This window comes from Gouania willdenowi, chromosome 22, assembly GCF_900634775.1.
Source record: "Gouania willdenowi chromosome 22, fGouWil2.1, whole genome shotgun sequence".
NCBI lineage: Eukaryota > Metazoa > Chordata > Actinopteri > Blenniiformes > Gobiesocidae > Gouania > Gouania willdenowi.
In genome coordinates, this window is record NC_041065.1 from 25389869 (window position 1) to 25412892 (window position 23024).

Genomic DNA, 23024 nt, shown 5'->3' on the forward strand with positions numbered 1-23024 from the left:
AGTTCATCATACGATACGATATTTGGGAAAAGCAAAAAGGACAGAAAAAATTGTGATTTCAAAAATAACCATGACTTTAACTCTGGTCAAGTGGACATGCATACACTTACTCTCTATGATATTTTCAACTTAATAGGAATTTTAAATATTAAATAAACAGCAACATGAATTAGACCAAGTTTTCCTGTTTAAATCATCATGATATTCTTCAAAAAGTATTCCTGTATGTGCATTAAGTTGTCATAACAAGATTTACCCCCCCCCCCCCCCCCCCCTTCGTGGTCAATGGCTGTCAGATAACGATAGCGATTTATAAGTTTTAATGTACCCAATGGCTGCAATATTGTTGAAAATGTAATTACTGTGAATCTGATTGTTTCACTTTGCTCCTAAACAAAGAAGTCGATAAAATGCATTATCGACCTTGTATGATAGTTTGTTTAATATAGTGTGTCTGTATGATTGACATTTTTGCCTTTGTGTTTATTTTAAGCAAACGATTTCAGATTTACATCATAAATATTTCAGCAGAGCATTTATTCCTTCACTCATTGGTTCGATATGTGAACTTGAATAAACCAGTCTTATAAGTCCATTAAGGTAGAAAAGTAGAAAAATAATAAACATGAACCTCAGACTAACATGTTTTAATTCTCAATTTTGTCACTTTATTTTGAATCTTATTTGTTATAACGTAAATAGGGATGTAACGATTAATTGTATGGTCGTTAAAAATCGATTAATAGGTATCACGGTTCATATCAATTTTCTGAAAATTGAATCGCAGTACTTTTTTTAAACAGCAGGGGGCGATATATATATATATATATATATATATATATATATATCCTTGTCGTCCAAAAGCGTAGGCAGCGGGCGGAATCTGCTATTACTTTCTTTCTGGCTGCCTTCTACTCTTAAACATGTTCATAAATGATTCTTCACCCCTTTAGCACCAAAAGAATATCTGTAATATTACGTGTAAAAGTCACGTTTTTCTATAAGCTCTGTCTGCTAGCATAGCATCTCTTCTTCACTGCACAGAATAACTGCATGCCAACCGACCACTGGGTTACCAGCACCCTCTGCTGGTCCAAACAAATGTCTGACGTAAATACAACGCAGACTGGTTTTTTTTTTTTAAAGTCCAATTGTTAAGGCACAAAATACATTTTCAGTTGCACTTTTAAAAAGAAAAAGAACTATTATGCAGTTTTGCATTGTTTACTATAGAACCAGAATTTAAATTAATAGGCTTCTTCTTCATTTGTAATATTCTTTTATTTATTTCATTCAAGATTTATTTTTAGTTAAATTACATTGTTTTGGATAGTTTATCAAGGGATTGACAATGAAAAATAAAAGGAAAATAGTGCAGTATTTTATAAAAAAAATAAAGGAATATTTTTCAATCATCATTTGTCTACAGTCCCATTTTGTAAAATAAATCATGAGAGAATCGTATCGTGAACCCAGTATCGTGAATTGAATCGTATCGGGAGTTGAGTGAATCGTTACATCCCTAAACCTAAATGATAGGAGGGTCACTAATGCACTGTTCAGCCTCAAACTGTAAAATTTCCCATTAAAATGTTTTTTCTATTTTTATGTCTCAAAGTGGAACATTTTCCTTTTAATAACGCTATCCATATGGTCACGTTTTTGAGGCAACGTTACTGAATGTTGCTACATGAAGGAACACACGCCACCTACAGAGTCTGAGTGTTGTCCGTATAAAGGAAGAGGAAAGCAGATCCTAAGACATTACCAACAACACTGCTGTCATGAAGAAACCAACGAGAAGGACAAACAATGGCAAGGAAGAACAATCCCAGCCTTCTTATCAAATATTTAAACAAGGTAAGAATTTCCTTTGCAGCACATAATTCACTTTTCTTTTTGTTGCTATTTCTGTGAGTATCACAGAATTACTGTTATTAGGTTATGGGTGAAGGAAGTACGCTACTATCTACTAAATATGTACTCGAGCTTTAATGAATGTATATGTGAATTTTTCATTTAATATTTAATTTAATCATTTTTGTTTATGTTATACGTTTTTGAATATTACTTGTGTGTGTGTGAGAGAGACTTCATTATAATGTTATTTATTAGAAATTACATTTGAAATATTTGTCTGCATTAATTACAGGCGGACATGGGTCTCCAAAGTGCAAAGTGCTTCTTCTGTGTCTTGCACTGCTGAACGTTGTGCTGCTGATATCTGCCATTGTCGTCGGAATGAAGTGTAAGTGCAACAGTTGACATTATACATTGTCCCCACGGTCTTTAAATTCCTGGAAAAGTTATGGAATTTGAAAAAAACGATTTTCCAGTCTTGAAAAGTCATGGAATAATTTAACTGTTTTGGAAAAGTTTTGGAAATACAGCCTATTTTGGTCATGTTGTTGATGTAATGTGTTAGTTGATGATTTTAAATGTTTGTTTTTTTTGTTGTTGTTGCTTTTTTTCCCCGACTTTAATGTTCTTATAGATTTTTAAGCTGTTGAATGTTTTCTGTTGCACTTTTTGATCATGTAAAGCACATTGAGTTGCCTTGTGTATGGAATGCGCTATACAAATAACTTTGCCTATTTTATTTTAATGTTTAAAATATATGAAACCCCAAAGATGTTAAGCGTTATCTCAAAGTGACGATAAGCAAGTCCCTTAACTCTAACACCTTGGATAAAAGTGTCTGCTAACTGAAATTGTACTCTTATAATCTTATAATTAAACATGGTAGCACTTAGTTAGGTGTTGTTTAATGTTACATTCAATAGCTAATACATCGTTATTTAAAAAATATTGCAAAATGGGTGTCAAAATTATTTTGGAAAAGTTTTGAAAAGTCATTGTGGTTATACTTTCATTTCTCTATTTATTAATGCTTCTTTATTTTAGTGCTGACAGGGCCTTTTTTATCAGAGGAAGTAATTCAAACCTTTAAAAACATATTTCCCCATAATATTGCATAAGAGGCACGTGCAGGGTGTTAGATGTACTTGAGCTCTTTCAACATGAACTTAAAAAAGACAACTATCTTAGTTGATTTGATTCGGGTGTGGTCCTTCTTCATCTTAAAAGCTCTCCATAACCAGACTTTATTTAAAGTTGTAGCCAGGGTTGTTACAGTTACAATTACATCTTCATTTCCCCATGTTCAATTACAATTCATTTCCGATTACAGTGACCGGCATTTTTTTTTTCCAATTACATTTAAATTACAATTATTTTCTATCTTCAGAAGGTCAATTACAGTTACATTCTCAATTACTAAAGTTAAATTACAATTAATCACGATTACTGAGCCTGAAATAAATAACCTAATTAAAATTAGAAAGTCTTTATTCATATGGTTGCCGTACAGACAACCCCCGGTGCTATTGGTACGATTACCGACGTGTATACGTACGTATAGCGTCTTAGGGTTAGGGTTTAGTTTAGTCTTAGTCACATGACCTAAACTGGCCAATGACTAACCTATCGCGTGACCTAAACTGGCCAATGAGGGGCGCTGCGTACGGATAGAATCTCGGTATATTGATATGGCAACCGTACGGATAGCCACTGCCTAAAAGTCAACCTTCCTCTTGTGTTAGCTTTCTGTTAGCATTTCTTATAGTAACTGTTCCTAAATCAGCTGTAAAGTACACTAAAAACTAATATCTATCATCTAACTTTTTTCTTATATGTTGGTTATCTTGTTCGGCTTCCTAATCAATGAAAATATACGTTTTATGATTCCTGGTGTGGGTGTCAGTTTAGCCCTAGATTTCAATTTTTTTTTAAATGATGAAATGTGGGAAAGCTTAATATGAAACATATTTTATTTATTGTTAACTAAATATGTGTAGAACTGTACTTAGAACTGTAACATGGTACCCCAGTTTAGCATTCAATTATAATTTACATTTTTTACAGAATTTTTATCACAATTTATAATTACAAAGCCAATTACTGCATCAAGTAAATTACTATTACGACAGCAACAGTTTTTTTTTTAAATTACAATTATAATTACGCCATAATTGTAATTAATTGTCAATTACTCGATTACAATTATAATTGACCCCAACCCTGGTTGTAGTCTACTCCTCCACTGTGTTTTAGATATATCAATTAAGATTTTAAAAAACGTCGTTTATAATCTGACAAAAACAATTTTGAAAATGTTCTTCATCTGCTTTTATCATGTCAGGTGCAAACTTCAAACAGGACTCGCTTGATGTTTCCCAACTAGCCTCTCCACATCTTATCAGTGAGCTCGAACATCTTCGCCGCAACTGCAGCGATGTGCAGCTGGCTGAAGAGGAGGCCCTGGGGGCGATCCAGAAGACAGAGGAAAAACACGGGCAGCTAAAAGTCCAACTGCAGCAGTTGGAGAGCAACAAAAGAGACCTTCAGACACAGTTGGAGTCACTGCGAACTGAGAACGTAGCCCTGCAGGCTAATATATCATCTATGGGTGAGAAATAGTTTAAGAACTAAATTTATTATTTCTGCATTCATAAAGTAAAAGGCCTGGGACTGAATGGGATTCAAACCACAGTTCCTGCGATGGCACTATAGTGGGTACTTGAGAGAGAGAGAGCGTGGAAAATTCATAAATGAAAGCATCAAAAATATGGGGTTTATAATGTTTATGTTTAGTTAAAAAGGATAATCATAATAATGATGATGGAAATTATCTTGATTAGAACATGAACTGAAAATACAAGGGTCAGTCTTGGTCCCACACCAGGCGGGTGAGGACTGGAAATTTTAAAAACTATAGAAATAAATCAATTCAGGAATTCAGCAGGCACTAAATACGATTTCATTTCACTTATTTACAAAATTAGATTCTTTAAATTGTGTATTACCACTCATTTATTATCCCATTATGCTCTATAGTTGTTTTTTCACGGTATTCTGAAGAAAATATTGTAGTCGGACAAAGGGGGTACTTGGATTCACAAGTAAGAGAAAGGGGGTACTTGCGCTAAAAAAATTGAGAATCACTGGAATAGATGAAACAGCAGAACAATTGAATGACATTTTAATTACAGCTCGTCTTTTTTTTTTGTTTGAACAATTTCCCCAATACAAATTCACAAAGAGTGTGACTCCTGGAGTGGAGTAGTGGGAGATCTACTGGTGCCATTTACAAGCTGCCATTCAAGTCAAACCTCTAACTTGAAATTTTTGGTTTATTCAAGAGGGATCTTGTGGAAAATGCCCTGCTGATTGGTTTTTCCACAACTCATCCTGCTACTTCTTTTCCATCGTCAAATCCGCCTCATTCCAAAAGAACTGGCATGACAGCAGAGCAGATTGTATCAGCCGTGGGTCCGACCTGACAGTGATCGACAGCCCGGAGGAGCAGGTTGATTTTTGTACAAGCTTGAAAAGACCGTGTAATATCAGTAGTTTGAAATCCTAAATCTTTTGTACGTCCACAGAAATATCTGAGCGCAAAAGGCAAAAGTCTGCTAAATGGCCGCCCTTCCACCTGGGAGAATGGATTTTGGGTTGGTCTCACTGACTTAGAGAAGGAGAAAAAGTGGGTGTGGATTAATAATGTTACTGAGGTGGAAAGCAGGTGAGAGCTTTTTCCTTCAGATATTAGAAATAATCAAATGAATGGATAATCAAATGTGTGGTCCGGGTTTTCTCAGGTACTGGAGCCCCGGAGAACCAAACAATCATGGTCCAGATGGAGAGGATTGTGCGGTCATAGTTTACAAGTCTACATCTCCCTGGAAGACACGCTATGATGCAAAATGCCAAGATCATAAGTTGTACTGGCTATGTGAAACGCATGTACAATAAATTGTTAAACTGTGGCTAAGTTTCATCAATTTTTAAAATGTGCAATGTTTTTTAAACTTAGTTTGAGTTATTACAATATCTCTCATGCCCCAATTTCAGCTAAAATACATACGTGCTGCATTAGGCAAAGCTGGTGCTCTCAATGTCTTCTTCTCTTCTACTGTCTCTTATCACTCCTTCCTCCTCCTCTTCCTCATCATCAAGTAATACGATGAGAAGGAGTGTGGAGATGGATATGTGTTGGAGAATGTTTAATGGAGTCACTGGTAACTTAGGCTAATTCAGATAAATCCCTTAAAACATTACAACCCCTGTGCATTTCAATATTGATGCCAAACAGAAATGATCAGTTACTTATTTGACTCATTTATACTTTAATTTGATTAGATTTTTTTTAAATCTGCCGTTACTATATTTGCAGCATGTTCTTCAAACTTCGTAATTGTGGACCATGTATTATTGTATTTCATATTCAGTGTAATGAACTTGAGTAGAAGCACAGTGTATTCTTACACCTTTTTCTGAAAACTTGCTTTATTGTCAGCATGAAAAGAAGCGTGTGTGTGATGATCGTTGGTCTGAATGACTTCCAATCACCCTGTCTCATGTTTCACGGCATTACAGTCAATAAGCAACTACAGCACGTGGGGGAGATCAGCTCAACTCAACTCAAACTTTAATTTATAAAGCACATTTAAAACAACCAGGTTGACCAAAGGGCTGTAGATTGAAGCAACACAACTGCCAACAATGACGCAAACAATGGCTAAGATATAGTTTTAAGATACATAATCATAGTGCAAATATGTAATGGAGTAAAATATAATAAAAATAAGTAAAAGTCAAAATGTCTTTGGAGATGATTTTATAAATATGCCAGGCCAGGTTGTTCCATAGCTGAGGGGCATCCTCCACAAAAGCTTGGTCACCGTTGGTTTTATACCTTGGTTTGGGGTTTGGTGTTCGCCATTATGAGCTTTGAAAACAAACAATAAAATCTTAAAATTTATTCTGAATGCAACCATGATCAGCCTGTCATCAAATATTACACCATCATTCCTTACTGATGACTGAATATTTGGTGCAAGGGGGCCCATAAAACCATCTGGAAAATCTGCTGGACCACATCCAAATATTATGATAATTAAACTTTTTTTTTCATTTAAGTGCAAAAGTTGTGCGGCCTTCCAGGATTTAACATTGTTTAGGCAGTCAAGCAATGTTCTTACAGAATCAATTCTATTCAAAGTTAAAGGCAGATAAATCTGAATATCATCGGCATAACAGTGTATTTTCAAAAAATTGACCACAATGGCAGCATATAAAGCAAGAAAAGAATCGGCCCGAGGATGGAGCCTTGGTGAACACTTCAGCTGAGAGGTGCTGTGGATGAGGTGAATTCCCCTGTAGCTGCACAGGGAAACTCTGATCAGAGATGTACCAGTGGAGAGAGCAGAGCCCGTAATGTCCACCCACTGCTCCAGTTCTACCAAGAGGATCCTATGATCAACAGTGTCAAAGAAAGCTGATAAGTCATGGAGCACGAGCATAGCAGGGTTTCCTGAGTGAACAGCTACCAGCAGATGATTAAAAACTCATAGTAATGACGTTTCTATGCTATGGCATGTGTTACGGCTGGTGCCTCATGGCCTCTCAGCCTGCCCTTCTTCCTCTCTCCTAACACACCTGACTCAAATCAGCAATCAGGTAGGATAGGGAGGAGGAGCTGTATAAAGGGCTGAGAGGACCAGAAGGAGGGAGGCACAACAACTGACCAGCAGCAGACATGTGGGGAGAGTTCTTCAGCTCCCCACTGGAGATGTTTGGTATTTTAGTTTGGACTGGAGATTTCTGGTAGTCCTGTTTTCGTGTTCCGGTTGTTTAGTCTTTTGTATGTTTTTGCAGTTTAGAGGGTGGACGCTGGGACGGCGGCCCTGTATAGGGTTGGCCCAGTGTCCTCCCTACTTTTGTTCAGTTTGGCCAGGGTCTCCAGTCCCTTTTAGTTTGTTCTGTTGGTACTTTTAGAATTTTGTTAATAAATACTTTTGATAAACCTTTGATTTCTCTGTGACGTCTTGTTTATGTTGCGGCCCCTCAAGCCATGACATGACATGACATCCTAGAGGGGGTCGTAACAGCATGGTTTAAAGCCAGATTGGATGTTCTCGTAGAATAACTGAAGCTGAATAAAAACCACTTTCTCTAAAATTTTAGAAAGAAAAGGTAGTGTAGAGATTGGCCTGAAGTTGGACAGCATGGAAGGGTCCAAGGGTCGAGTTAGGCAGATACTGGTGGAAAAGCTCCTTTGATGTCTGATTAAGACATCACAGAAAGATGATTACGAGCATTATTAGCTTCCCTGTCAGTTATAATGTTTTGGCTGATTATGTAGGTTCACACTGTTGTTTTTCACGTTGAGCTGTAGATGAATATTTGTTTTTGCTGGTCCTTTTTCCTTTACCAAGAAAGTGTTTTGATTTTAACTTCCTTTAAGTTCCCTGTCACATGTACATTTCACAAATGTCAGCATATTCACATCCTGTGATTAATACCAGGAAAGTAGAAGTTTCCCGAACTTGTTTACTTCCTTTTTCTTACAGTTTCACATAAAAATTGTTCATCATGAGTTTATTGTTGCAATCTTAGTTGTTCTCTAACCACAGTGCTGCATTGTAGTAGATATAGCTGGCCTTTATTCATTGGTGTGTAACAAATATGGAGAGCAAAGGAGAACTTTGTTTTGGTCCAGAGGGTGACTATAATACACCAATCTGTGAAGATGACTTAAACGATGAAATCCACGTTCCTTACCACCAATTCAGCCAAGACAGACTTCAAAAAGGTACAGTGATATTTCATATTTCTCAAATTCTTGTGGCATTCAGCTTGAACAGCAAAGTAAGATATTTTTATTGTACAGGGAAACCCATTTCTTTTCTGTGAACATGATAATAAACGCTTTGAATCTTGAATCGGATTTATTATACGCAATTGTTTCTGTTAAATAGGTGGTAATCCTGTTGTGCTAAATGGTTAAATAAAAAAAAAAAAAAAAAACATCTAATGATTAATCATTCTTTTGTCTAGAATCCATGTTCAGTTTGAATCCTGGGAAAAAGTTCCGAGTGGCCGTGGGGATCCTGGCTCTACTAGCTGCTGTTCTACTAATAGTTACTATTAGCCTGGGTGTTCACTGTGAGTACTTGTTAAGTGCTATGTGAAATTATCACAAATAATACTATTTGTATACTGCTAGGTGGTTTGAGCTATATGAAGTTGAGAAAAGTCGAAAAATCGCACAGTAACTGTAAAGTAAGCGTAGAATATCATAGTATCAATATTATTAGAAATTGGGCATGCTAGTGGAAAGTAATAGTAATTTAAAGGATCAAATGAAGTAGCTCTATGCAAAATTGATGATTAACTAACGGAGACAAAATGTAGAAGGAATATGATTTTTTTCACTCTTTGTTTCCAACACATGCAGACTACAAAATCACACACAAAACAGGACGCATCAGTGAAGAGATGACAAAACTCAACGAAACGTACAAGACCAAACTGAAGTCTATAACCGATGCCAAGATCAAACTGGCCATTGAGCTCAGTCATATGGAACAAACCAAGTGGGAGTTTGAACATCTATCTAAGACAAGCCAAGACCTCAAAAAGCAATTTGATGAGGTCGCAGGCGAAACTACAAAGCTAAGATCACAATTAATCATGATGGGTGAGAAAGAACTGTTTCAGAACCACTAAATGTGAAAACTCAAGAATGTGTTCTCTTGTTTATTGTATATTTTTGATTCTAAATTTGACCACAGATGATAGCTGCAAGCACTGCCCACCAGGATGGATTATGATGAACGCAGTGTGTTTCTACTTCCCCTCACAGATTGTTGGAGATAGAAACTGGGCACAGGCCAGAGAGTTTTGTCAGCTCCAGGGTGGAGATCTGACCATCTTAGACAGCAAAGACAAACAGGTGATTTAAAGCAGAACTATGTAACTTGTGCTAAGCGCTCCCCCTAAAGGTCCCTTTTGGTTACTGTATATCACTGTCGTAAACACTCTGCACTCGCCGCCGCCTGCCCCACCCCACAGCTACGTGTTCATCTTTGCTCTCCCAAGACGGTAGCAACCGATCACTGAAAAATCCTAATACAACAGTGACACTAAGGGTGCTTTCACACATAGTACCATATGACCATGTGAACAGTATGAGGAAGAGAGACAAGTAAAATAAGAAGAGAGTGTGGAAATGTGTGTGCTGACAAAGCAACTCTGAAAATGGATGGATGGATAGATGGATGGATATTTGTGTGTGTGCTGCCTGATGGAGCACTGGGTTGCGAGTGTGTGCGTGTGTCTGTTGCCGCGACGACAGGAATGTGATTGCTGCTGCTAAGATGTCACGTACTGCATTGAGTTGCTCCGTTCCTCAAACAAAGGTCTTCTCTGCCTTTTTTTTTGCTGGCTCCGCCATGATATAAGTTTGAGAAGTTAATTTGTAGACAACCGTGTGCAGCCACGTGGCTGATTATAATCTAGCATTAGTTTGTATTGGGCTGCCGTAAAGCAGTACTCTTGCCACTGGGTCGGAGGCAGGAAAGTTACAAGTGCTGTTTTCTGGCCAGATGCAGCAGGGGGGGATGAAAGACCCCTCAAACACCCCATAAACACTTTTATTACAGATTTATCAAGGTGAAAAAGTCACTTAAATCTGCTTTAACAATGTCGTGTAAGCTTCTCCTTCAAGATTTCTATCTTGTGATTGTTTCACTTCCCTTTTGGTCAGAACGCAACTGTGACTTACTTGCGAAGAACTCAAAACCTATCAAAGACCTTGAAGGGCTTCTGGATTGGACTAACAGATTCTGCGAAGGAGGGGACTTGGAAGTGGGTGAATGGAAATTTTCTTGGGGATGGGTAAGTTTTATACAATTTACACCAAAGATGGGAAAGTGCGCATGAGGAAGACAGTGGGTAACACTTTACTTGAAGTTTTATACATAACCACTGATTATTATGACATGACACCTGTCATTATTATGAATAAGGCGTCATGAAAGCTGTCATTAACCATAACCCTTTGTTACCCTAACCACTAACCTTAACCCCACTGGATCCCTCCACCTAACCCAAAAAATGTCAACATAGCTCCAAAGGTGTCATAATTTAGCGAATGGTGTCATGTCACAGCTTCTTATTCATGCTAATGAAAGATAATGTCAGCCTTATGTATTAAACTTCAAGTAAAGTGTTACCAGTCAGTGCTTACCCTGTCATCTGGAAGTGTAAAGTAATAAATCACAGTATTACATTTAAAAAGAGTATTTTAATAAGCCTGTTGGTAAATTGAGTGCTTTCTATCTGATTACAACTTTTGCATATAGTAAATAAAGTACTCTGTGTATGTTTGAAGTGTAGTTTGTAAATGTATATTATAAGGTAAGGGTATTTCACATATACATTGTTTTATTCTGAGGTTTTAATTTTTTAAATCATAAAATCACAAACTAACACCATTTAAAATGTATAGATATGATAAAGCATTAGGTTTAACATTTTTTCATTGTTTATGTATCATGTGATTTATTTTCTATTAATGGGGAGAGGTTATTGATTGTACATTTTTTTTTTACAGGTACTGGAATGATGGGGAACCAAACAATGCCAACAACGAGGACTGTGTTTCCGTGTACGCCAGACAAAACTTCTTCAAGGCATGGAACGACGAGCGGTGTACAAGTTCTCTTAAATGGATCTGTGAAAAAGACCCAGCACTGTGATAACACACAGACTTACAAACATCCCCATACACGTTGAGTTTTGACATCATTTGTTCTGAATGTTTCTGATCAAAATTAAATATAACATAATTACTTGTGAATTGTCCAACATTGTCTGTCATTGTGTTAGTTTACAATAAGTCAACAGAAGCTCCTTAAACAATGTGTTGAGTATTGTTGTTGTTGTCCTGGTTGTGTATTGAACCTTAAATAAAGAATACATTTGGAGGTTTTTTTTTTTCAAGATTATTGGCTCATTTCATCAGACAAAAATGGCTCCAGCACACTGGCCCACATCATCGGACCACCCCCAACCACACACACACACACACACACACACACCTTATCACCAGTAAATAGAGAACATACAAACAGGTCAATGAGCTTTAGCCACCACTGTCTAGTCAGTCCAATGAAAAAATGTCTACGGGACGAAACATTTTTCAACCGTCCGGCCGAGGTGGACCTTCACGTGTTCATCAACACACCTTTGGAAAAGGTACAGCTTCTTTTTTTTTTTAGAATATGTGCAGCCTTTTTTCATTAAAGAACACTTGTTATGGTTTCAGTTATTGAGAGTAGTCCTTTGTATCGGTGGCACATTCAGGAAAAGAAAACCTTTTGGAAAAACCTCACCACTCTGACTTACAATGTTTTATGACAGATTAAAGACAAAGCTAAAGATTGGATCCAAAACGTTGTTTTAAAGTTTTGTTTGTAGGGAGAGAGGGATCTGCATTCCCACAGCAACGTCTGGTTATACTAATGCTGGGCCTGCTGGATGTTGTTCTGCTGATCGCTGCTGTTGTTATCGGGATATACTGTAAGTGTGAACATTCAAAGGATTATATCAGTTTTGTTTTCATTTCATCTGTGACCGCATTACTTTTTTAGAACTGACGGAATATCACAAAACAATTTGTGTAGAAGAGAAATGGGCCACAAAAATGTGATTCTCTAATCATAGAGCCACATTATCAACAACTATGTCAGCACCCTCGAATATTAATCTATTTGAGCATTAATGCAGGTACAAATGTATTTGGAATTATTTTATGTATTTTTGTTGGTGTAGATTTGTCATTTTGGATACCTTTCTCTCATTTAATGTGTTTTTGAAGTTCCTTTGTGTATTTTTCTTCCATTTTATGGTCCTTTTGTATATTTATGTTCTCATTTTGTATGTTTTTCACTCAATTTACGTGTTTTGGGAGTAATTTTATGATTCTTGTTGCCATTTTGTTTGTTTTTCTCCCATTTTATGTCTTTTGAGTTATTTTGTGTATTTTCGGTGTCATTTTGTATATTTTCGGTGTCATTTTGTATCATTTTCTCACATTTAATGTGTTTTTGGGGTCATTTAGTGTATTTTGTCCGTCATTTTATATACCGGTATATATATTTTCTTGTCTTATTTTTTGTGGACTTACTTTGGGAGTCACACAAAATTTGACCAAGGGCCATGACATGACTATTAGCCAGTTCACCGAAAGGATAAAACTATAGCAGCTGATTCCTCCAGCTAATTCAGATGACTTCTTCTTCTTCATGTTGATTGAAGTATTTAAATGGCCTGTAAAAAATAAATGGGGGGTGTCTACACCTGTATAATTTATTGTATAATGATAATAAAGCCCTTTTGTCTTAATGATTCAGGTGCCAAAGCCAAGGACTATCAGATTTTGGATGTTGCTGCTGCTCCTCTTTTGGTGGAGCTGAACTATCTCCGTAACAACACCAATATAGTGAAACTTCAACAGGAGGCTCAAGCAGCTCTGGTGAAAGAGCGAGCAGATCACCTGATTCTGAAGAAGCAGATGAAGTTGAAGACAGCTGTCACTGACATCAGTCAGAGGCAAATTGAGACCCTGCTTAAGCAGAAAAACATGCTCCAGTCCAACAAAATCACATTAGGTTAGACAAAGTCTTTGCAAGTAACCGAAAGAGTTCTTAAAATGCTGCTGAAATAACTCACCTTCATTGTTGTTATCTCAAAAGAGGAAAGCTGCAATCGATGCCCACCAGGATGGAATCTTTTCACATCAACCTGTTATTATTATTCTCAACACGATCCCGGATTTAGGAAAAACTGGAACGACAGCAGAGCGGATTGTATTAAACAAGGAGGCGACCTGGTTGTGATCAATAGCTTCCAGGAGCAGGTGGGTAGAAAGCATGGAGAGGACTCTTTAAGGAGGCTGTAGAACAATGCTGTCAAACTCATTTTAGTTCAGGGGCCAAATACGGAGCAGTGGGCCACAGATTTTGCATGTTATTGTGCCCGAGTTTGCACTTCCACCTATAAATAACCAACCATATCCAAGCAATAAGTGACACATATCAGTCCCAACAGGATCTTCACTTTAAATTTCCCTGATTTTGTCTATTTAATTAAAGGAAATATGTTGTAATTTGAGGAAAATTAAAGGATTTTGTAAGAATTTGGTGGTTTTCCAACGATTTAACATAAAAAATGACTGAAATCAAGCGATATAAGCACTGGGAAAACTGTGAACCCCTGCAAATATTGTTGAATTTAATTTACACAATGATTTATGTTTTCTCTGTCACTTTTACTTTCTCCTGCGGGCTGAACTGGATGCTCCAAAAGGACGAATTTGCCCCCGGGGCCATGAGTTTGACACGTACTGTAGAATATACTGCATGAAAAAATTCTTTTGAAATGATTCGGGTTTTGGTTTTTTTTTTTAAGGAACTTTTGAGATCCAACTATCCAAAGGTGAAACTCTCTGGGATATGGTGGCAGAACGGGTTCTGGATCGGCCTCACAGATGTGAGTGGAACGTGGCTCTGGGTTAACAACGCGACGTCGCCGGATGCATCGTGAGTAACACACCACTTGAATCTCCTCTAAGGTGTGAAAACAAGCAGACTTATTTGTAATAGAGCTTTGTTTGTTGGATCTTTTTTTTCAATGATTTTCCTCTCTTTTTTACCAGTTGAAAGTAGAATATCAACACTATCTCACGGTTGGAAGGTTTGGGTTCAAATCCAGGCGTTGGCCTTCATGTGAGGAGTGTGTGGGATTTTATGAAGTTGCTTTGAAAAAGGAAGATGAAGTTTATAGTTTAGAGCAGTAAGCATTTGTAAATCATTGGTTCAAATCAGAAGAAAAGCTGTGATTATTATGTTTATTTATCTATTGTATATTTATCTCTAAAAATGCCACCTTAAATCAAAAGTTAATTATGTATGGAGTCCAGAAACATTTGTGTTGGGTTATTTGGTGTCTAAATATATTGTAAGTGTGTTTAAAATCATAATTTAAAAAAAGGATGAACATCTTTTGCTCATTTTTCCATCAACATATTAAAAAAAAAAAAAAAAATCATACGCAACAAACTAACAATAAAATATAAATTACCATTCACATCTGGTGATAAAAATATTTGTTCTCCCTTAAAGGTACCTGCAGTTACCCTAATTCAGGGATGGGCAATTTTAATCACAGCAGGGGCCACAAAAATGTGATTTTTATAATACAATACAATACAATATCGTCATTTTGTTTATTAACTTTTTGTTATTTTTGTCTTGTTTTGTAGTGAGCTTGTGTGTTTTTTTGTGTATTCTTCTGTCACTTTTTGTGTTTGGAGTCATTTTGTGCATTTACTTCAGGGGCTGAACAAAATTAAAACCAGGGGGTTTAGTAACACTTTAAAGTATAAATACACCCCCAGGTTTCTGCTGACCTGCCACTAAGGGGATTTTAAAAAAATGCCTTGATTATAAGTGTTGCTCCTAGAGATTTTGTCGTCCTTTATGTGCAGTCTTTTTTAATTTTTGTATGTTTTTTGAGTAATTTTGTTGATCTTTGCTGATTTTTAGTGTTTTAAATTGCCATTTGGTGCGTTTGGGGGTCGCACAAAATTAAACCGAGGGCCGCACGTGGCCCCCGGGCTGCCAGTTGCCCATGTCTGCCCTAATTTGTAGCTCGACCAAAAGATCAAATATAACTATCGCTTTAGTGAGAGAATATTCGTGGTAAGTCCCAGAAACTAAACCAACAAAATTAAAGAAACTGTGAAGAAAGGCACAACAAAAACAAGAATAAAGATGAAAATCACTAACAATACAATACATACAATTTTTCAGACATTAATTTCAAGGTGTTTGGACTTGTAAAAGTACCCTTTGTTTTTGTTGTGTCCAAGCTACTGGGGGGAGAACCAGCCAAAGGCGAGTGGACCTCAGAGTGGAAGCTGTGCTGCTTTTTATATCTTTTTTCACACGAAGAACACCTGGTACAATGCAAACTGCCAGGACCATCTGATGAACTACATCTGCGAGATGGAGCCGTTAAGAAACGCATGAAATCATCTCTGCAAGTCACATGAGCACAGATGTTACCTGAGAAATGTTAATTAACCATCTACACAGGAGACATGTTTGATGCTTTTAATCAGTGCTTTGTTTTTTTTTTATGTAACATCTACATCAAGAAAATTAAACAAAGAAATTACTAAATGGGATATGTTCCGATAAGTTCCAGTTCTTAACGTCTTAGACATTAAAATGTAGTTTTCTTATGTGAAGTTTCAATGTCTCGATGTGTTTATCAGGATTTAACTGAGATGAAAATAAATGATCAAAATGAAATAAATCATTTTTGTCTGATTGAATTGGAGGTTTTCTTGTTCAGTTGGACTGGAAGCAGGGATGGATGGGCCATCTGGCATACCAGGCATCGTCCCCGGTAGACTGTCAACCCAAAGTTGGCCAGTCTTGTCCTCTGCGCTTTTTTTGTTAGTTTTGTTTTCGACAAGCGAGTAGAAGCAGACATGGTAACTGGTGGCCAAAAATGGTCCAAAAGTGGCAAAAACGTGGCAAGAAAAGAGTGTAAAGTGACTAAAACAGGCCAAAAGCAGTCGAGTGGCCAAAAAAAATGGGCAAATAAAGAGGAACCAGGTAGCATGCAATGGAAAAGGGTAGCTTAAATGAGCAAAATGTGGTAAACAATAGTAAAAAGCTAAAAATGTGGAACAAAAAGAGGAAAAATGTAGGTAAAAAAGAAAACAAGTGGTATTTATTGGGCAAAAGGTAGCTTTTTTGGATGAAAAGTGGCCAAAAAATAAATAAAGAAAGGTTAAAGGGTTAAAAACAACTTGCAAAAATGGACAAAAAGTAGTAAAATGGCAAAAGGAAGCTAAAATCTGAAAAAAAAAGTGTCAGAACTTTTTGAAAGGGGGCAAAAATGGGACCAAGGAATTTGCAAAATGACCAAAGGAAATAAGGTAAAAAGGGGTTTAAAGGTTTTCCCATTTTAAGGTTTTCTGGGGGAATAATGATTAAAATGAAGACATAAAGAACCACATGTTGAGAATCCCTGACCTAATAATGGCTTCTGGTGTCGCTGATAATGTAGTGGGCTGGTCTGGACACTGCCAGGGATGAATTTTGGTCCCAGTCCACCGCTGACTGGAAGTGACTTTGCTTAGGAGACCCTTGTCCTGCTGTAAATGTTTAACCGATGAACTTCATTTTCTGTTTGTGTTGTTAAACACACTCACAGGCACAATAAACACACAGGTCAATGTCCTAATTTAAGTCCTTCTGCAATGGTCTCGATGGTCTAGTTTTGACACTGTTAACAGTAAAAATGCTTGACGGAGAAAGCCAATATGTCGCTTTTGAAAAACCATACAACAAACTGATCCCTGAAGAGGAAATAGGTCCTGATGAGCTTCCTGTCGACTCCCATCAGGATAAATCACAAGGTGAGAAGAACCTGGTTATTGTTATTTTTGTGATGCTTTAAATCAATGCTTTGCTGCTCTCGCTAAAAGACCTGCAACCATGCTCATGTACTGAAAGCTTTCCTTTATTAGTTAAATAATTATATCTACACCAGTCTACAACCGTAAAATTATGACCATATTCCTAATATTGGAAAGCAAAATCCACCCTTTGCTGAAACAAAGCCTTCACAAAATAAGACTGTTGACAAATCTCCAAGAACTGTTTATTTAGCTGTTGTAGTATTGGATCATACACAGATATGGATTAATATATGATGTCGTGTGTGTGCAGGGCTGGACTGGGACAAAAATAACATTTTGAGTCCAGACCAGCCCGTGACATTATAAGAGGAAATCATGTAGAAGCCGTGGAAACTTTTTAAGCTCTTTCTACCTATTTCCTTTGGCCATTTTGCAACTTCCTTTGTCGAACTTTTGCGAGTAAATATCCCTTTTTCCTAATTTTTTATCCATTTTTGCAAGTTACTTTTGACACTTTTATCACATTTTTGTCCTTTATTTAATTTTTTTTGGCCACTTTTCATAAATAAGCTAACTTTTGCCAAACGAATACCACTTGTTTCCTTTTTCCCTACATTTTGCCTCTTTTTGTTCCACATTTTTGCACTTTTTCACTATTCTTTGCCACATTTTGCCCACTTTTGACTTTTGCCCATTTTAGTCACTTTTCACTCTTTTCTTGCCACGTTTCTGGCCACCTGTTACCATGTCTGCTTCTACTCGCTCATCAAAAAAAACAAAAACGTAGCGAACCGGAACAGCCCACCGGGACGATGTCCAGTATGCCACATGGCCAGTTCACCCCTGTGAGTTTGGATCTTATCCCACTTTATCCAATTCATTTTTCTCAGATAAAAACCTTTACATTGCTTCCTAAAAATGAGTAAAGGTTGGGTGCAGATTCCCTACTGTTGGACTTCCCCATGGCAGCTGTGGCTACAGATGCAGCTCACCTCCACCTGCGTGACTCTGGTGAAAGTCAATATTGGTTTGCGTTCATAAAAAGAAAAGCCAGAGGTCATTTAAGGCCATTTTCCTTAACATATGGATAATACTGACTAACTCCCCTACGACTTACATGCTAAAATTACAAGTGGACAGAAATGTTCTCATGATTTTATGACCAAAGCAACTAAATATTACCAGCAACTCACAAAACAGCAACAAAAACACACAAAATAAGAGAAAAATATACTGACAAACAAAAAGAACATCGAAATACACAAAACGACACCAAAAACACACACACACTAAGAGAGAAAAGTACTGAAAATTACCAGCAACACACAAAATGACAACAAAGCTAAATGAGAGGAAAAACACACACGATCACTACAAAATACACAAAAATAACAGAGAAACATACAAAACGACATTAGAAGCAACCAAATGACACCAAAAACACACACACTGAGAAAGAATAATTTGAATAAAAACACACAAAATAAGAGGAAAATATACTGAAAAATTAAAATACACCATAAACACACAGAAAGATGATAGAAATGATTTTGATTTCAACATGAACTGTAAATACAAGGATCAGTCTTGGTCCCACATTAGGATGGAGATGAACGCAAATTATAAAAACTATAGAAATAAATCTTTTCACTCTTTACAAAATGAGAATCTTTAAAATGTGTGTTATCACTCAGTCATTCCTTCTTTTGTTGTTTTTTTCACCGAATTCTGAGCAAAAATGTTGTAGTCAGACAAAGGGAGTTCTTGGATTTTTAAAGTTTGAGAACCACAGCATTATCTGAGCCACTGTCGACCTAACTCATCATTTGATTGACCTTTTTTTTCTGCAGTGACATTATCGTCCTTGAGGCCAGAATCTGCTGTGAATCACCACAAACTGCTCGCTGTGAGTCTGGCGGTCCTCGCTGTCGTTCTACTGGCAGTAGATACAGGCCTGGGAGCCTACTGTAAGTCACGTGTTGTCAATACTTTGTACGTTTTTATTACTGTAGCATCATGTTTGTCTCCGTCCCTTTAGACAACAAACTGGCGGGAGGAAAAATATTAATTGCAGACATCAGCAGTGAGATCTCCAAGCTGCAGGCTCGGCACAACGCTGTCCTCCACGCCACGGAGGAAACAAAGAGACAGTTGGCCAAAGAGAAGAGTGAGCACCAGTTCACAAAGTGGGAGCAGGAACATGAGGCCAGAAGAAGCAAAGATCACGAAAAACAGCTTTTAAAAATTCAAATGGAGGTTACGACACTGGAGTCACACTTACTGATGATCAGTAGGTCATATCTTCTATTGTTGGCTGGGATGAGCTCTAGCCACGGTTGGGCTCAATTATAATTTTAATCGTGTAATTGATATTTAATTACCATTATGACGTAATTATAATTGAAATAAGTTTTTGCTGTTCTAATCATAATTGAATTGTAATTGAGTTCAGATAATTGACTTTGTAATTGGAATTGGCATAGAAGTGGTATAAAAACTGTCAGTAAGGCATAAAAATGTAAAGAAATTGGGATTTTTTTTCTGAAATAATGAGTGATAACAGACATTTTAAAGAATCTCATTTTGTAAATAAGTGGAATTAAACAATATTTCGTGCCACCGGAATGAATTTTTTTTCTATACTGTAGTTTCTTTAATTTACATTGTCATTTTTCAGTCATTTTCAGTTCATGTTCTAATCAAAATCATTTCTATCATAGTTTTGTGTCAACAAAAGCACACAAAATGATTACAAAGACACACTAAACAACCACTTAAACACAAAATGACTACAAAAACAGATACAAAAGGACTTCAAAGACACACAAAATGACTAATAATGTACAAATAGACAACAGTAGCAGAGACATACAACAAAAACACACAAAAAGAGAACAGAAATTTGCCATTTAAACAAGAAAATAGACATAATGAATTCAAAAACACACAAAATGTCTTAAAACTCAATAAACACCAAGAAAACCCACACAAAAGGACTACACAGACAAAAGCCTTTGTTCTTTCCTGTATTAATGCTTAGATTTATCACAATTCTAAATGCTAACATGAATGTTGATATTGTGGCCCTCGGATCAGACAATCACATTTTTGTTGGCTTCGCTCTGACAGAAGTTGCCCATCTCTGCCCTGGGGGTGCATGTACACTGCTCTAACTCTAACTACTGTAAATAGGTTGATGACATCCGTACGTTCTCTTTCTCCACAGGGGAGGGCTGCAGACGCTGTCCATCGGGATGGAGTGTCATCAATTCTAAGTGTTACTTTTTTGCCATGGCTGAGAGATATTCAGGTCGATCGTGGGAAGATGCCAGGCAGTTCTGTAAGAGGCTCGGGGCCGACCTGGTAGTGATCAACAGCAGAGAGAAAGAAGTAGGACTCAACAAAAACTGCTCCCATTCATTACATCAGAGGTGTAAAAAGTACTGATAGATCCTGTAGAAGTACTGTTACTTGATTGAAATTGCACTCAAGTACAAGTATGTCACACATAAAATACTCAAGTACAAGTAAAAAGCAGAGGTGACAAGTAACAAAGTACAAAAACTTTGTTACTGTACTTAAGCCATTTTTTTCTGGTGTATTCATTTATTTTGGCAATTTTTTTTTGTTTTTTTTTTTTTAACAGATATATGCACTTTCTACTCCTTACATTTAAAAAATGAGCTCTTTACTTTTAAGACCTTCAACGATGACGTCACGACGTAAAAAGACACAAAACGTTGGTAGTTTGAGGTGTTTTCTCAGAGCTGCTCTGCGTTTAATTGACCATTTGCATTTCTTTTCTTGACACAATTTATTTACACATTTTGTCTGTAATGAGTGCTAAATTCTCCAGGCGTTCAAAGGTGACAGATTTTCTACAAGTTCATAAAAAAAATAAAAGATATGGAATTTGCTGGTTTTAAGTACATTTAGTAGCATGTACTTTTACTTTTACTCATGTAAGGGAACAACTTCAATACTTTTACCAGAATATTGTTTTATATTTAAGTATCTATACTTGAGTACTGTAGACTAGTACTTTTGCCACCTCTGGTAAAAAGTAGCTCAATTAAATAGTACTCAAAGTAATTTTTGGTAATACATGTTGCCATGGTAAACATCTCATGTATAAACTTAAAAAGGAAGAAATAAAATCCTGCACATTTGGAACTTAATTCATTTTCAACAAAGGCATCTGTATAAAATTATGACATTCAATGCTGTTTTGGCGCCGTGCATTACGTCTAATCTTATTGGTTGGCTATCACATGATGCATTTGATTGTTGTTTGGTCATTTCAATTTTTGTAGTTCAACAATGTCTGTTGATCATTTAAAAAAAATAAATAATGATAATTTACTCAGTAATGTAAAAATGTAACAAATTACTTCTTCTAAAATGAACTTAAGTACAAGTAAAATTACTGATTTAGAAATACACTCAAAAAAGTACAAGTACCAATAAAAGTAACTCAATTACAGTAACGTGATGTACTTGTAATCCATCATCAATTGAAAAAGACCTTTACCTGATCTAACAAATACATTCATATTTGTGTATGTATTTTATGTGTGTGTGCAGCGGCCCATTTGGGAGTTGATATATAATTATCACGATTCCTCGAAAGGAATTTACGAGTCTGGTTTCTGGATTGGATTAACAGACACAGAAGAAGAAGGGATTTGGAAATGGCAGGATGGGACCAGACTCTCTGAGGGGTAACAGTCTCATCGAACATCTTCTATATCAGCTCCACACAACTTTACGGTTGTTGTGCGATTATTTAACAACTTTCATTATTCAAGTCACAGTCCAATCTTCATCAAAACAACGACTGTTATTTCAGATACTGGGCAGATGGAGAACCTAACAACGGGAACCAAAATGAAGACTGTGCAGCCGTGTATCCATTACCAAACCCATTCAAGGCTTGGAATGATGCTTCCTGTAATTACAACTTAAAGTGGATTTGTGAAATGACACCGGGATCACCGTGACTTCATATTTTCATGCAGATTTGATTTTAGCGTTTTCATTCACCGCTAACTTCAGACTCGAGATGGGTTTTCATATCTTTTTTATGTAATGAATTAGAAAAGCTGTGCTCGGTGCCAACCAGGGTTAGGATCACATTACATTATTGAGTGACAAGCATTTTTTTTTTTTCCAATTACAATTATTTTTCATCTTAAGAAAGTCAATTACAATTACGTTCTCAATTACTAAAGTTCAATTACTGAGCCTGAAATAAAAAACCTAATACCCATTAACGTTCCTCTTGTGTTAGCTTTCTGTTAGCATCTCTTATGATAACAGGTCTTAAATCAGCTGTAAAATACACTAAAAACAAATCAATATCATATAATTTATTTCCTATCTATTGGTTACCTTGTTAGGCTTCCTAATCAACTAAAATATAGGTTTTAATATTTTTTAATAATAATTAAAACATTTTTTTAATCATTTTTAATAATCGTTAACTACAAATGTGTAGAACTGTACATAGAACTGTATTTATAGAATTTTTATGGCAATTACAATTACACAGTAAATTATCTGCACTTATATACAATTTAATTATGAATTCGACAGACATATTACAATTATAATTACGCCATAAATGTAATTAATTATCAATTACGCGCATACAATTGAAATTGACCCCAACCCTGGT

At 36.4% G+C, this 23024-nt stretch overlaps 2 protein-coding genes across 4 annotated transcripts in view; both read left to right on the plus strand.

Moving 5' to 3' along the window:
- Positions 1-22411, plus strand: part of LOC114456048 (CD209 antigen-like protein E) — a 22816-nt gene extending 405 nt beyond the window's left edge. The window contains exons 2-7 of one of the 3 annotated variants that reach the window (XM_028437529.1): positions 1668-1860; positions 2153-2248; positions 4202-4468; positions 5202-5368; positions 5445-5584; positions 5661-5828. In XM_028437529.1, the coding sequence (XP_028293330.1) occupies positions 1785-1860; positions 2153-2248; positions 4202-4468; positions 5202-5368; positions 5445-5584; positions 5661-5814 (900 nt within the window). In that variant the 5' untranslated portion in view covers positions 1668-1784 and the 3' untranslated portion in view covers positions 5815-5828. Of the gene's footprint in view, positions 1-1667; positions 1861-2152; positions 2249-4201; positions 4469-5201; positions 5369-5444; positions 5585-5660; positions 5829-19197; positions 19315-19385; positions 19638-20573; positions 20738-21931; positions 22069-22196 lie in introns of those variants that run through there. The other 2 variants (XM_028437530.1, XM_028437531.1) reach the window with 2 other exon arrangements.
- On the plus strand, positions 8401-11838 carry LOC114456047 (CD209 antigen-like protein E). The gene is made up of 6 exons (XM_028437528.1): positions 8401-8656; positions 8902-9009; positions 9302-9544; positions 9639-9799; positions 10613-10743; positions 11462-11838. The coding sequence occupies exons 1-6, from the start codon at positions 8530-8532 to the stop codon at positions 11604-11606; spliced, it is 915 nt and encodes a 304-aa protein (XP_028293329.1). The 5' UTR covers positions 8401-8529; the 3' UTR covers positions 11607-11838.
- Positions 22412-23024: the final 613 nt, after the last annotated feature.

Coding starts and splice junctions, on each gene's coding strand:
- LOC114456047 (XM_028437528.1), top strand. CDS start 8,530: ATGGAGAGCAAAGGAGAACTTTGTTTTGGTCCAGAGGGTGACTATAAT. Junction 8,657..8,901: donor CCAAGACAGACTTCAAAAAG/GTACAGTGATAT, acceptor TCTTTTGTCTAG/AATCCATGTTCAGTTTGAAT. Junction 9,800..10,612: donor TAGACAGCAAAGACAAACAG/GTGATTTAAAGC, acceptor CCTTTTGGTCAG/AACGCAACTGTGACTTACTT.